The 16778-nt window shown below is 39.1% G+C and overlaps 1 protein-coding gene across 7 annotated transcripts in view; it reads left to right on the top strand.

Annotated features, from left to right (window-relative positions):
• Nucleotides 1–16778, top strand: part of LOC139106395 (uncharacterized) — a 96769-nt gene that overhangs the window by 62986 nt on the left and 17005 nt on the right. For 5 of the 7 annotated variants that reach the window (XM_070663138.1, XM_070663133.1, XM_070663132.1 and 2 more), the window contains 3 exons: nucleotides 1677–1898; nucleotides 6154–7047; nucleotides 9761–9841. In XM_070663138.1, the coding sequence (XP_070519239.1) occupies nucleotides 1677–1898; nucleotides 6154–7047; nucleotides 9761–9841 (1197 nt within the window). The remainder of the gene's footprint in view (nucleotides 1–1676; nucleotides 1899–6153; nucleotides 7048–9760; nucleotides 9842–16778) is intronic. The other 2 variants (XM_070663137.1, XM_070663134.1) reach the window with 2 other exon arrangements.

Below are 16778 nucleotides of genomic sequence, written 5' to 3'. Positions count from 1 at the left end.
AACGCTAGAAAACGAATTAGATCGCAAAGCGGGAGACGCGGAGGGATTTGTTTTTCAAGTCCGCTTTACTTGATAAATTCGCAGATCGCTTATCAGTGGGAAAAATAATAAAATAATGACATGCGGAACGCGATAAATATCACGCGGCCGAGTTAATCAAAAGAGGAAGAACGAGGGAGCGAAGTCTATGTTCTCTCTTGTATAATATTAAAGTAGCGTGTAATTAAAATTTTCGTCGCGCGGAATAATTGGAAGAAGCGACGCAACTAATTTCAAAGTCCAAATTTTGCGCCCGACAGGGACGCTGCTCGCTGTCTGTTCCGCGTGTCTGTTTTCCCTTTACTTTTCTCGTCTCTTTTCCTCGCTGCGACTTTTCAACACGCGTGGCTCCTCGCTCTCACAATTGGCAACTTTCGCGTTTATTTATTCAGCACAGATTCGAGATTCAACTCCCGAAGTTCGTCGGGCCAGATTTCTGCTTTCCCAGGCCTCTCATTCCCATCCCTCGTTGTTTCTGAAACGGCGATTCTGCCGCAGTCGCCGTCGTTTCCCACAATTCCGGCGTAGCGGTAAATCGTCCTCGGCAAACTGCCGACGTTATCGAATTCACGCGTCGCATCAATTAACGTCGCGATATCGCCGTGGGGCCGAACTTCTGTCGTTGGAAACTGTAAAATCTTTTTTTTTTGTTATCGTTAGAAGAGGGAAAATTTGTTACGTCGCATCAGCTGGCGAGTTTTCAGCGGACAGCTCGTTTTTCACCATGTGATATGGAGATGGGCAGACGGACATGGAAAAGAAAGGATGAAGGATCGTTTGTGATTGTGCCTGCGTAAAAGAATTGGTTGGGAGAGAGAGAAAGAGAGAGAGAAAGAGAGAGAGAAAGTGTGTGTGTGTGTAAAAGTGTGAAAAAATATATGATGAAATCTGTTTCTATAATACATATTACAGATTAGAGTATATTATGTCACTTTTATATAAAATCGTTTTTTTTGTAAGACGACTGTCAGCAAAGTATATAGATATCTCGAACGTGTTATTGATCTTGATTTGAGACTACTATACAGCAAAAGTTACAAGTCACGTTGCATCGGGAATTAATTATTGTTAAAAAAGAAAAAAATTACCTTTACGTTATAGTATATCAATCGCGTAATCTATACTTAAATACTAACAATTGAAAAACGTTGAATTTTCCAAGAAGATTTACTCTAATTTAAAATAAACTCTAAAAGAATTTAAATTCGGAACTTATTCCCCCTTTTTTTTTTGTACAAAAGAAGCGACTTGGTATTTTTAGAATTAATATTTATCCACAAAATACGCTATCCAGAATATTGCTTCGGGACTTGAGGAAAAACTAACAGACGCGTTCTGTGTAATATTCGCGTAAAGAAATCACGCCGACGCTAAAGGAAACCGTCTTGCTCAGAATGAAAGTCGTAGAAGTCATTCATGCATAACGTATATCAGATCGAGAGTATCCTGAAAAATCATGAAAGCGCAAAAGAAGAAAGGAGCGTGTTAGATCTAGGATGTGGGAGAAGAGGCACGAACGGAATTACGAATGTCCAAGTATGCGCGGGTGAATAACGTGGAAGCGAAAAAGCGAGAGAGAAAAAAGGAGTGCGTGGGAGAGAGAGGCAACCCGCGTGGGTTCTGTGTCTTCTTCGCAGGTCATCAAAGATTTACCGTCGACGACACGCAATCTCGGGTCAGAGGCGGGCCTTCGCGAGCAGATCGGCCGGCGCTTCGACCACGTCGGAATCGCTGGAGAGCTACGTCCTCGATACCGAGATACCCACCACAGCCAGGAGGCGTAGCACGAGGGGCTCGCAAAAATGGAGTAACGTACGCGCGGTCATGGCGTTATATTCCTCTCTACGCAAAATCAAGAGGTACTCCCGCCATTAGCCGATATGGACGGTAACCTCTGTCATTCGCACACGAGACACATTGACACGCATACTTACCCATATACATACGCACACCCGAGCGCGCAAAACTTACACATTGTGTTGGGAACTCGGCACGGTGCCTTGAAGCATTTACTTGTAGACATTTCCCATGTATGTATACTTTTCGAACTTTCTTTTCGAAGGCGTATCATATTCGATGCGGCAATTATCTGTAATGCAAGATTTTAATTTTTTTCTAAATTAATGAGATTAATTTAAAATCGACCATATCATAAAATTATTAAAAATGTGAATTAAAGAGATTAAAAAAAAAAAAATAATTTTATGGATATGTTATTTCAAATATATTTCAAATTTGTTCTAATAAATAATTTTAATGAGAGAGAGAGAGAAAGAGAAAAAAAGGATTATTTAAAATCGTTAGCTGCGAAATTTTCTACTTGCCTAAGAATGTCTCGAGAGGAGGTTTTTCTTGAAAGTATTGGAGATGTTGCAAAGCGCGGTTTTGCATCTTGTTAATTATTCATTCCGTGTACACGATAGATTTTCAAATTTATTTAAATATTTCGAGAGACTCCAATTTTTAGGACCACACACCGGTCGAGAGGGGTTTTAAAAGCATTTCGTTAATTTTCAACAACGCGCGAATTATTCAAGACTGTCTCTCAAAGCGCGCACGTAGCAATCTTCATCTGATATTGTTTCTATACTTACATGATACCACGGTCGATCATCGATGTAAATCGAAAGAACGTGAAAATAATCGAGGCCGCGGAATTTTCGTTAAATAATTGTACTACAATAAAGCCTGAAAAAAAAAAGAAGCGTTGCTTCATATTATATTAAATTATAAGGCGAGGTTCTCGCATGAGGTTATCGATTTTACATCTTTGAAAAATTCACCGAAGTGCCAAATCGAGCATTCAAATTTAATAACAAGTAAAGCGATATAAGTGCAACTGTGAAATATTAAAACTTGTCCTTAATAAATGTAAATGTTTGTCATGCATTTTAGAAAATGACAAAGTGTCACGAATTGTATATATGTATATATACTACTTGCATCATTTAGATAAGATAGAATAAGTGGCAATTTATAAGTGTATAATGATGTACTTGCGTAGCTAAACGATCGTCAGCATACGATTTTGAATTTACTATTTAATATCGTCTTAAAGTGCATCGTTGATGCGTTTTAAAACGATATTAAGTTTTCATGTTAAAAAGATGAAATCTTTTACGTAAGGACTCGACTGTCGGTCCGACTTTTTTACCTCGTGAACGTCAACCCTGCATTCGACATGAAACCGCACGAAAGTACTGGCTACTCGTTTGTCACTGCAACTCTATCCTATCTCTCTTGCCACTCTCTCCTACTTTGTTACCTCAGACAACCGTATGACTCGTATTTTATTAGAATATCTGACAGGTAACCGCTGCATCTGTTTTCTAATATCTAACGACACTTTGAAATTATAAACGCTGATAATGAGCCCACGATCGTAAGCGTTGATCACCCTTAGCGGCTTTATTCGTTGATCAACGATCCGCTTGTTCGTAATTTGCAAGTAAAATATTTAAACTCTTACTTTGCGGGTATATCTTTACAACGAGATGTTCCGGATACCGTGCAAGTTTTTGGTTAATAAATTAATTTTCAATAAATGAGAATTATTTACAACAAACGTCAAAATAAGTACAAAATAGTAAAATAAAAATTGTATGGCGTATCTGCAAAAATTCGTCAACTCTGCCCCTGGTCTTTGTGCGTTTAGCACTCGGTTTGATACGCATGTATATCGATAACACGCCTAATTTTACCCATTAACTTTGTATTAGCGCGATCCGATTGACTGAGAAATACGATACGTTTGAATTAATAACCATCAATTTTATCCCGTGAATGAAATATTTCTCTTCCATTGGCATGTTGTGTACAATTTGGAGCTACGCCTATTGGTAATCGTTTCATGTTACCGCCAATGATATCCGCGAATTTCTAATTATCGATTGCACCTTGAAATTTGAAATGCTTTTAATTTTACTTTTTTTCTCTCTTTCTCTCTCTCTCTTTTTTTTTTTCGTGTATAAAGAAATTGTTATTTTAGCATATTAATAATTGCTTGAAAATATATTTAACTGATCGTTTTACAATAAATGTTTAATTTATTCTTTAACGGAAGGAAAAAAAAAACAAAATTAATTACAACAATTGAAAAATGTTAAAGGATGAAAGAGTTTCGACTCGAAGATCACGTAATACATGCGCGACAATATGCACTTACATTTACAACAGAATACTTGTATACATGAATGTTAAATTAACGATTTAAGAATGCGTAGTAGCATAATAATGATCTTTAGTTTCATTAGTATCTTTGCCTCTAACGTATGCGATTCTTTAATGTCTCTGTTTCTGTCTTTGTTTAACTATATTTGTCTGTCTGTTTGTATGTCTGTCTGTCTGTCTGTCTGTCTGTCTGTCTGTCTGTCTGTCTGTCTGTCTGTCTGCCTCCCTCCTATTCATCTGACACTCTAGCTAACTGATCTGATCTCGATTTTCGCTCGTTTCTTACTTCAAGCAAGAACTACCTGTCTCATACAGTATTTAGAAAATATGACAAATGTATTCGATTTTCTTGAAAGGAAAAAAAGAAACGGAATGACACGTTTCTTCCATTTCACTAGGTTTAACGAATGAAACTAGTAGGCGTATATGTATATGGTAGATAACTAGATATAGTGAAGACTGAGGATCGAGGCGTCTTGTACTGTGTTTCCCGTGTGATGTTGCGTGACGAAACTCATACGTGCATGAAATTCGCGAGGATTTCGCGGTATTCGCAATCACGCGGAATTTCGATTGAGAGTCACGTTTCTGCGTCATTGCAATTATATTTCCCTCGATGTGTGATATGCATACGTGCGATGACACCCGCGAAACTACAGTGGGCACAATTGTCGTGCTCGCCAAATTTATCGCCGTTCCTCAACGCGGACGGTTAATCACAATTTGCGACGATAGATGTAATTCATTCAAACCTACATTTTACCACATTAGACGATTTTTGTTACAAAACGCTGCGGAAAATAATAAAACAAAAATAAAAATTGAATTATAAGTTACATAGGTATGTTAGAGAGAACGATTCAGCTACTCTACATTGGGTATCTATCATTTACGAAATTTTGCTAAAAGTTTATGACGTTTTTTAACGTTAGCTTAAATGTTAAAAACATAGTTACGAGACACACGGGAATAAAAATACAATTTGATCGCGTTTAAGGAGAAAATGTGAATTTTAAAAATATGAACCGTTTCATTGATTTACCTTCTTTGCTTGGATGATAAACGATTTTGTCCGTTACTACCTTCCATAAATCCGACGCGCGTCGTCGAAACAGATTGTTTCCGTTTGGATAAATCAGTCTTTGAAATACGTCCTCGATTTCTACGGGGAGATAGTTGTATATCACGCGGTTCATTTAAAACTCGTGGATACACGTGAGAGACGTGCGATTATTTATTGAACGCCGATAATCCGTGCTTATCGGTTTCTCTCTCTCTCGCGCTGTGGCGGAATAACGAAAAGAGGATTCGTCGCGGGACAGAAATTCCGATCGATGGAAAAGATAACTCCAACGGCATTTTGTATCGCCCATTAAAAATGCCCTTTATCACGTTCGAACTTAATCTTTTCGCATGCAAGCGTCGCCCGATAATTCATGCGGTCGATGCATACGATTAAATCTAATAAAGTAGCGCGTGACGTAAATTTGCCGTCGCATGAGACAAGTCATAGTGTCGATATTTAAACAATAGCAATCTCCCTCTTTTAGATAGTATAACTTTATTGAATTATTCCTCTTACGTTTATAAGAAAGTTGAAATAATGTTAGATGGCAGTCAACGTTCTTCTTCTTCTTCTTCTTCGCTATCGCTTAATATAATCCAATTAATTCCTGGTTATATACGCAACTTGTGAGATATTTATTTCATCTATAACTCAGTCTGCATAAAAGATATCTTAATCTTTTTATTATTAACGTGAGAAAATAATATAAGCTGCTCGGATAAATGACAAGTTGCATCGTCAGATAAGCGTTATCTATTAATGTAAAATTGAAAGTTTACGGATTAATATTATACAATACATATCGATATATGTATGTATCGTGGAAAAGATCCGCGTTTCGTTCTTGACTGGCGATCCATTGATCTTTCTGCCCGCAGAACGAAGAGCAATCAACGGTGGATGAAACTGCGCACGACCGTGCAGTTGTCTTCGGCGATTTCGACGATTCAAAAGAAGCCACCGTTGAAACGTGAAGATTCGTTCCTGAAGAGATTCTCCACCAGGCAAATACCGGAGAGCCAAGAGACTCTCGACACCGGCGAGGGGGAGGGAGATGTAACCGACGACAAAAATACGGGGAACAGGCGTCGCAGGCGACCTCGCAGGCCACAAAAACCGCCCAAGACCGTGGTGAATCCCGATGAAAACTTTTATTATTACTGGCTGATGCTCCTGTCGGCCTGCGTTCTCTATAATCTCTGGACGCTGATAGTCCGTCAGAGTTTGCCGGAGCTGCAAGAGCTCGCGCCGTACACCTGGATCTCTTGCGACGGATTTACCGACGCCGTGTTTTTAGTGGACGTGGCGGTGCAGTTTCGCACCGGCTACCTTGAACAGGGTCTGATGGTCTACAACAGTCGGAAGCTCGCCGGTCACTACCTCAAGTCCAAGTCCTTTTTTCTGGATATGCTCGCCTTGATACCGCTCGATCTTCTCCAGGTGAACCTCGGCAGCAACCCTATGCTGAGGTTCCCCAGGTTTCTCAAGATCTACCGTGTGTACAATTATTACTACATGGTAGAGTCGCGCACGGTCTACCCGAATCTCTGGCGCGTGCTGAATCTCATACATATACTGCTCATCCTGGCGCATTGGTTCGGCTGCTTTTACTACCTGCTCAGCGAGGCCGAGGGCTTCCAAGGCGATTGGGTGTACCCTTACCGACCCGGCGAGTACGCCACTCTAACCAGGAAGTATCTCGGTTCCCTTTACTGGTCCACCCTCACGCTGACGACCATTGGGGATCTGCCCACGCCAGAAACCAACGCTGAGTGAGTGACATAATTTCAACACGTAAAACACTATTTTCGCTCCCCGCTGCCTCCTTTCGTTTTCTTCTTCTTCTTCTTCTTTTTTCCTTTCCATTTTATCGCTCGTATGCGCGTCCGATTTCGTCACGATGAAACTTAAGAGAGAATGGAATATCGGGGCGTCGCCTTTTAATTTCGGACTTTCGCTCGCTTCTCGGGCCGACAATTTTCGACGAGACAGACCATTGATGCACGTTAAATCTCTGTCGTATCAAGTGATCTTTTTAAGTAAATAACGAATAGCATGAAAATATAGCATGGAAAATGTATAACTAATTATCTCAAAGATTCTAATGCAGAGAACAAAATTTTAATTATAAAGTTCTAGTAGATGGATCTTGGAAATTCTTCCTGGGAAAGTTACCGTTAAACTTTCCTACTATATTTCCCGTCGCGTTATTTCTCTCGTATGATACGATCAGACTTGTTATTTCCTGATTAATTACGCTTCTCCAAAAGCGCGAAATTATTCATCGAAATTTGATTTATTTCAATTATCGTAATCTTTATTGGAAAACAAATTAGATTATCGAACCCTTTGTATGTTCTTACGATATCGATTCTTTCGGCTTTTTCATTATTCAACAGCGCAGAAGATGGTCTTATCTTTTGAGAAGATTTTTTAAATTAATTAAAAAAAAAAAAAGAATAAATAATTTTCTTTTCGTTCAAGCTCTCCTTTGATTTTTATTAAGGTCGTTAATATCGAGACAGCGCGATCAATTTCAAAGTCTCAAATCTGCGTAACATGTGTTGAATTCGCATTAGACGTTTAAAATTTTAAAAATTGATAGTTTCTTCAAGGTGTAACGCGGATCAACAGGTAGCATAACCGGTGCATAATTTTATTTACTTTACGACATTCGTTCTTGGGCCGCGCGACTTTGCAATCCATCAAGCTGTCGCGCAAAAAAATTCGCATTCGCGCGCCTGTGAAAACGCTCGGGAGTTGTTAAAACTGAATTCTCAAGATTGAGGAAGAAGATATCGGCAAATGGATAATCTTTAATTCAAATTTGAGAGATTATTTCCAATGAAATAAAATTGAAATAATTTTAGATGACAAAGAGATAAAAGGAAAATACATTGTCAAAGTATCGCGCGTCAAAGTGGGATGAATTATTAACGTTTAATTTCGAGATTTCGCGTAGGTCAACTTATTCCGCAAACAAGCGTATCGAGCCGTAACATCCTTTGATTTTGAATCAAACGGCATAAATTCGATTGCACGCGATACACGATGGGAAAATTAGCGTCTCGCGATAGAACGTCGCTGGCGCAATAATTACGTTTCTTGGCCTCGCGGTCGGTTCGCGTATTTTCGGAATCGCATCCACATTTATCAGAAAATACAATATAATGTTATTAGAACGTGTTCTGTAATAGTCTGGTGCGCGTTCGAGCCCGGTTTCGCGTAAGTCGGATTCGAATTCCCGTATACCATTTAGATGCAAAGGTGGATGTTACGCGAATACCTGGCTGTCATTGTTACAGTCATTCCTTATGCAACGGTATCTCCCTCGGGGCGTCCTGAACTTCACGGGCGTTGTATCCGAGGATGGACGACGCTAACGTGACGACGAGCTGTAGAATTAACGTGTCTCAAAATCGACAACGTTACGCAAACCAGAGTACGTTCTCGTAATCGCGTGTTATCGCGGCAATAACAGAGACATATTTTCTAAATTTATAATGAATGAAGCATGCATTCGGTAAGCTTGAGAATTAAATTCGTACCTACATATCGTGCATATGCAAAAATACGCGGCATGTAAAATTATAAACAGAGTACTATCTTGGATGTTGATTATGTAAAGAGGGTTTTAGCTTCGCGAGCGTTGAATTAGAAAAAAAAAAATTAAAATCTTATTCTATTAATATCGAGTGATTTGCAAACGCGAAATCGACATTAGGTTTACGCGTGTTTTTCAAAATTCGGAATGATGTAATGCTCGGGCGTTTTAATGCGTGAAACGTTAAACACGTTTCGGTAATAATATGGTGTAATTTAACGTCGTTTGTAGTATAATCGACGCTTCGAATTAACTTATACAAATTAATCGTCGGCTAATTGGCGCTAAATCGATGGACATTATGTCACGCAGTCCACACGCAGCAATCTGTACGATCGAGGGCATAAATGATGCTGTGGCGCTTAATATTCTATTATATTATCACGCGAGCGCTATGTCGATCGGATCGATCGAACGAGATTACATTGAAACGACATGAACAAAATCGGGTTACTTATCGATTAATCATATCCTAGATATCCCACTGACGCGAATTCCGCTGGATCATCAAATAGCAGTAATTCATGCATCGTCGAGATTCCGCCTTATTATTATATTCCGCTTACGCCGACAGTGACGAACACATAAGTAGGTCTTCTCACGATTGTGCTGTCATTGAAACGTGTAATGCGCATCTGGGACGCTCTCTTGCAAACACGTAATCGTTTCGAGAAGTAAGGCGAGGTATTTAAGCAAGTCGGGTCAATTTCCGCGTATCTTTATAATCCTCGTGTCAAAGCGTCATTCCGTCTAGATTGCATTCGGCGCGCGTGGTGCAGGGACGCCGACGATTCCATTATCTCTCCTAAGTTAGTGTATTTGTGAACTTAGATGACTAGGAATTAGACTCGTGAAGCGGCCTTGTTGTGTTGTGTTGGCAGAATCGTAGCGGGCGGCAATCCCCGGAGCCTCGCTCGTCGCGGCCGACTGTCCCGACTTCTGCAGTTCAAGCATGATGGAGGGTATCTGTATCGATTCCAAAATAAAAAAAAAAAAAAAGAAAAAGAAACGATAAGAGAACAGAAAGGAAAAGAAAGAGCGAATGGAATTGTGCCAAAGGTGGAAGAATGCGCGCGAGAGAGAGGAATGATAAAAGCTGCATGAGGGAATGAATGAGATTGCAATGAGAGAAAATGTGACGGAAGGAAGGAAGGAACGAGTGAGGGAAGCGAGCGAGAGGAAAAGAGCGAAAGTGATTAATTTGTTTCCAAAAAAGTATACATACCTGTATACGTTTTCACAAATTCGAAAGCAGCGAGTCTTGTAACTTACAAGATACGTACCTACGTTCCTTTGGTCATCGCGAAATATTTCTCGTTACGTTGCGGGCGGAAAAAAAATAAAAAGAGACCTAAATCGTTTTAACGCGGTCGAATTTCGCGGAAATAAAAAGCGAAGTGAACGAAATCCAAACCATAATGGTAAACCTCACGGAAAAAGGAGACGAAGCACCTTTTATTTACGACATTACGTTACAACGGGATGCGAACGAAAAGGGGGAGAGCACTTTGAAAAATGATCGGAACGTCAGGGCTGCCTGCTTGTTACCGGGGCGAATTGAGCGCGATTTAATTCCCTGGGACAATAACATCAGAATGGCGCGACTACTTTGTCGGGACGTTATTTTTCAGCCGCGATGCATTCTTATGCGGCGAAAGTGCATCCTGCTTTATTACGTCGCGCGCGAGAATTAATATTGCGCCGCGGCGAAATGCACGTCGCGCAATTAGAAAGGACAAACAATGCGCTTATTTCGAATTACATTTTTCGCTGGAGCGAATCTTTCTGGGTTGCCGATGCGGCAGATAAAATTTTCCTCTCGGGAACACGAGGCGTTTCGAGCTCATCGGATATTGCGCGGTAATGGCTATTCGGATCGGTGTTTATCCTCCAAACAGTATTACGATTTGGTACTCGCTGATTTACCCTCCGCAGAAATACGAACCAACAATTTTGTAAATGATCAGGGCGATGAAAAAGCGACAGTAAATCCATTGCAATTTAATTTATACGCTCGCGTGTAAACCATGTAGATGCGAAAGCGGTAATTATTCACACGACTGTGAATTAATCAATTAAAATCAACGTTGATTTCGCGTTTCCTTTGTAACCGCCCGAACACGGGTTGTCTCGTCGTCAAGTCAGTCAAGATGCAGTTTCAAAATTAAAACGTAACAGTTTGAATGATTGTTCCACTGCTAAATATTATAATACTACAAATTAGTCAAGATATTCTTTTTAATTAGACTTTATCACGTAAATATAATTTGTTTGAGTAAAGAGCACACATTTTTTTGCTCTCAAAATGCGAATAAAATATTTAAATGAACGTGAGAGTTTGCGGAGGTATACATACATAGGTATATAAAAATGGGAGATGAGAAAACCGTCTGTCTCGTAACAATATTGCGTTCCGTTGGGTTATTGACCGATTGCTCGCGGGAAAGATAATTTATGCATCGCGTGTTATTGCGGGAAAATACGCGTGTACGAGAGCACGTGTCGAAACGGACACTCGCGATCTCTGAACTTTTCGACAGCGAGATGGAAAAGAGACGAGATGCAATACGTTCTCCGGTGGGCAATTAGTCTTTGTCCGATAAACGGACGTTCCCGCGATAGATATTTCCGCTCCAGGTTTATTGAAACGCCGCATTCTACACACGTATAGAGAATATTTAATTTTAAACGTTCGAGATATGATATATTTAATTGAAGAATTAAATCTCCCGATATTGTTGAAAACAAATTTTTAATTTAGAAATTGTGAAAATTTAAATTGCAATAATATACACGATAATATGCAGGAGATGTAAACGTTTTATGCATAAATCGTTATCTATCTTAAAGAAATTTGTAATCGCAAAGTGCATCGGAGTACGGTGGTTATTCGGAGATGCATTTTGGCAAAAGAGGTATCGGCATAAGTGCTTTACATCAATGTCAACGAATAAGTGTTACCACGATGAGACGACACGTGGTCGGAGACGCCTCTCTTAAACTCGCGACGGACTCAAAGTGATCGATGAGTCGCCGTCAAGACGTTTTATCAAGGAGAGGGCGAAAGGAAAGACGAAATGACGACTAGACGGGGTCGATAACGCGATGGGCTTATCGTGTATGCGGAAAATCGCGTGAATCTACTATGTAATGAGTAGCCATAAACCGCGAGATGACAAACGGTAAGTTGTATCAAAATTTAACGGCGAGTCATTAATTAATAACGCCCTATTGATGATATTCGTGATGAAAATCAACTAACGTGAAACGAGCGATCGGGTTCGTCAGAAGAGATATAACTTTAAAACAGGATTTACCATTCGGGTGACAAATCAATGCGTCCCGCGACTATTACTCATCCTCGTGAATACGATGGCCAGCAGCTCGGACTAAATAGGCAACCATATTGCAGCTAATTACTCTTTGTTTCCCAATGAATACTCTGGATACCACTGTAACAATGGCCGGGTTCAATATGGGCGACGAAATCGTTGAGTGACAATACCGTGTGATTGGTATACGTATAAACTCTCCGGATCAGAGGAACTCGGTTCTCGAGGACACATCCATCCTCTTCAAGTGCCTCTTCGCGTACGCTACCGCAGATTTTTCAATTCGTTCGTAATGTCGTATTTATTTAGGTACGATGGAAAATTTAACTATGCAAAATTTAGCTCGCGTTTCATCATTTTGTCGAAAACTGCATTGCGACGATGCCGTTTGTCATCCGTGTGGGAGAACGCGTCGTCGGTGACGTACGTTTCTAGCTGGTAGAAATAAATTCTGGGGTTTGTCACGAGACGGGATATTTTTTTTTATATCAAACGCCGAATGTAGGTGTATTATATCAAACGAGAGTTTGGTTTTCTTCGTTTCTGTGTATGCCCACGCGACTCTTTTTCGCAAAGCTTACCAAGTTATTCGACAGCCGAGCTATTTTCATCTTTCCAAGTGCGAAATATGTAATAAGAACGTCGAATACTCTTTATTGAATGTTTTTTTATTTTTTAATTTTTTATTCTACGTATAAGTATAACAATGATTTTCATAATCGTCACGGTTTTTTCAATTCGATAGACAGAATGACAGATATGTTGTACTTGAAAATGTTTAAACAAATCGGTTTTTTTTTTTCATCAAAAGCTGCGATTTTTTAATATTGTTTTTCGTAGCTTTTTTTCTATTATCTTCGGTTATTAGAACATGCAGAGGAACATTCAACGTTCTCTTTGCGTAAGCGACAAGCTCGAATCGCGTAATACATTCACCCTGCCGTTAATCCGTCTGATATATGTATGTAGGTATATAGAATCAAGTTGTCCTGCATTCGATAAAATCGCGGCGAGCGCTGCGGGGATATGAAACGTGATTTATGCAACGATCGCACGTATAAACTCATTAAACGCAAAGCGTATCGTAAGAGAATGAGAATCGAGACACAATCGTCCAGCGGTTTCATTGCGATCATTAAGAGACTGCGGACAAGGATAGCTCAAAACGCTGAGATTTACAATTCAAAATGCAATTGATTTTTTTTTTTTTCAACACTCGCACGTAGGCGGTTGAATACCGCGAGTATCGGAAAAATTTAAACCGTCGATTCCGCTTCACGTTCAATTTTAATTAATCTATCGCGATATCGTTACGCGATGACAAAAAGCTTTGCGAAAAAAAAGGATCGCTTCGACCTCGCCGAGTGCATCGACGCGGAGCGATTCTCGCGGCGAATACTTGGCGCGACTTGTTAATTTTCGGTTTCAAACTTAATATCTCTGAAAGCTCTTAAGAGATTGTCGGAAAGAAAGGGCGCGAGGTCATCGGGATTCTCTGAGGATATCGACGTTCCGCTCCCGGCTTACGCTCCCGTATTTAGATATGCCAACGACCCGCGTTAAAACTCCATCCCCTCTGCAGTTGAACGGTTCGAACAGTCCGGCGTTACAAATCGTATCTGTCGCGGCCGGCGACAGCACTCAGCCACCCCCGAAACTAATTTGAATAATACCTTCAGGAATATTCCAACTCGTTTCTTCGCGCTACGCCCGGACCGTGTCTTCGCGTCTCTTGGCTCAAGTTTTATTCGCCCTTCGCGTCGTTTTACATTAAGAGTAAAGGTCCCGCGCGCGGTGCGCGCTAAGGACATTCGCTATTGAAACGTCTGACATTAATACGATTTATTAATCCAACATACATATGTATAACGTGGAGATAATATACACGTAGCTGGCTGTAAAAACGACGTATGAAACTAGTAAAATTTCTTTTAAATATAATTTAATAATAAATCTACTTAAATAAAAGTTTCAATATTATTTGTAATTATAAATCTAAAACGTAATTAAAACCACGTCGTATTTATAGATTTGAATATATCGTTTTCAATTCAAAGATTTGACAAAATTCGTAAAACCAACGTAGTATATTGCAAATCAAACGTGGCGCAATACAATTTGCGTATTAACATGGGACAAGCGGCAATCTGTATTGCTTTAGTTTGATTATAGTTTATGATCGTTTTCTTGCTCTTTCAGCCGCGAACATTTGTCTGGCTTTAAGTATCAGGTCGCGGATGTTTTTGAAAAATTCGAAAATGGCAATAAGCATGATGCATAGGATCTCAGCAAGTTTGTTTTTATGATTATTTTTAACTTCCACTACAGCACTTGCCACTTGCTTGCCCCGAGGTACCGATATATTATACATATAACCACCGAGTTCTATTGACCTATATCATCCATCAGAGCCACAACGAGCTGTGATATTTGCGACTGACGCGGGAATTATATTCTTTTTTTTTTTTCGCGTAACTTTATGACGTTCAGTGGACAAAAAAAAAAAAAAGAAACTCGTATTAAGACCGTAATAATTAAGCGGTTGTTTCGATGCGTTATACGGGATTAAAATATTTTCTAAAACAATACCAGGGTTTATTGCCAGCGAAAAATGATAATCAGTTATCGTAAACTTGTACGTACAATAGTTTCAAGTAAATTAACGGTAGATGGTCAATCGCCAATAAAGATATACTTTTATATTGTTGAATGTAACTTTATCGAGATCCAAAAAAGTTTAAACGCATTTATTAATAAGCGAAAAAGAGTGGACGTTATGTATGACGTAATTGAATTGCCGTCGTGATTATTACCAGGGGAATTAGCTCGTGATTATTTAATAAGGTCTCATTCCATATTGGATATTAGTTCGCGTTATACCGATCATCAATACAATTGTAATGCCAATAAAACAAGTCCGTTATACATATATACATATTTGTATATTTGAGGAAATGAATTTAATGAAATTGGCAAGTAACATCGTGGAAATCAAATTTTAATGTGATACAATATAATCAATAATATGAATCAATATACCTACATATTATTGTATATAATATATAAGATCGGCATCGATCGCTTTTCATGTAACTATGATTAGTGGGACTTTAAATAAACACGTGCGCGACGTTTAATGCGCCGGCAAATGGAAACTCGATATCCGTTTTTCGACGGAGTAGTGTAACAAACCTTGACTTGGCGGAATTATCGCGTATCCGTCAAGAGCGGCTCGACGATTGATTTTTCAATTGAAATAACGCGACCGCGCGCCGACCGCGAATTTTCCACTTGACAAATTAACGCACAGAAACTTTCGGAATGACAGACGATGTCGTTAATTACATTCGGCATACAACTTGCGATATTCGAACAACTTTAATTTCAAAAAATGGTATACATATACAATGGCTCACAAAAGTCTATATTCATACACATTTAATATCGGTCTTGTTAGTGATAGATTAAGTCTTTATAAAAAAGTCAATTAAAACTCTCAATAACATCGTTCAATTGAAAAAGTTTAGTTAATTTCGCGCATCTATTTCTTTTTCTACCGAATAATAATTTTACTGAATTATAAAAGACGTTTTTTTACTCTTTTTTCTAATGTTATTTGACGATCTTTGAATGAGAGTGAGAAATAAATTGTAAAGGCGCGGATTAGTCATCGTTTGGGAGAAGCTAATTTCCTGAGAATTAAAATCTTCTCTCGAGTGCCGCGAGGAATATTTTCAAGGGGCGAAGGGTCACCCGTCTTTGGACCCTTCGAATGCGAGACGATTTAGCGGAATGTGACCGTCGAGATTGCTTTGCCTACTTGATTAAAATATCGGGGATTACCGGCGCGTCCGTGCGGAACGCTAAAAGGGACTTTGTGGAGGTAGAGCCCGTCAGGACAGAGATCTCTTTCTCTTATTCTCTCGTTTCACTTTGGCTTTAAAGTTGGAAGCAGGTCTCGCTAATTAGAATGGCGATGAACGATAAAGCTCATAAGCACGCTAACCTAAGCGGCCGAGAAATTGCCAGGACCTTTTGTGAAACTTGTGTCGTCAGCGATACAAGTTGTGTTTGTGTATTATTGTATTCACACGTTCCTTTGTCGCTTCCCTAGAAACGAGACGTTGCATAGTACATATTAGAATTAATATTTCTGCAGATAAAAAATAACGTTTCTATGAAAGACGTGATATACCGAGAAACAGAAAAATTAATACTTGAAAACACGTTTGTGTTTACATAAAAAAAATTTTACTTTGATACTTTTCTAAAAAAAATTATGAGAAATATTTTATTATTATATTTTATATTATATGTTGGTTTATAATTTTTTTTTAACAATTTTACTTGTCTTAAACAACGTAATATAAATAATTTATTATATAGATCATATAGGTACTATACGTATAGGTTGAAAAAATAAATTTCTAAAGATTTTTCACAAAGTAAGAATAACTCAATCTTATTCTCAAGTCGATTACACGCAAAAAAGGAATGATCGTTTCGTGAGATTCGTCAAGTATTTGGTATAAGTGCCACTGACGCTGTGCGCGTTTTCGAATGTCCT

This window comes from Cardiocondyla obscurior, linkage group LG11, assembly GCF_019399895.1.
Source record: "Cardiocondyla obscurior isolate alpha-2009 linkage group LG11, Cobs3.1, whole genome shotgun sequence".
NCBI lineage: Eukaryota > Metazoa > Arthropoda > Insecta > Hymenoptera > Formicidae > Cardiocondyla > Cardiocondyla obscurior.
The sequence above is the reverse complement of the archived record's forward strand: the minus strand, read 5'-3'. Positions and strand labels throughout refer to the sequence as shown.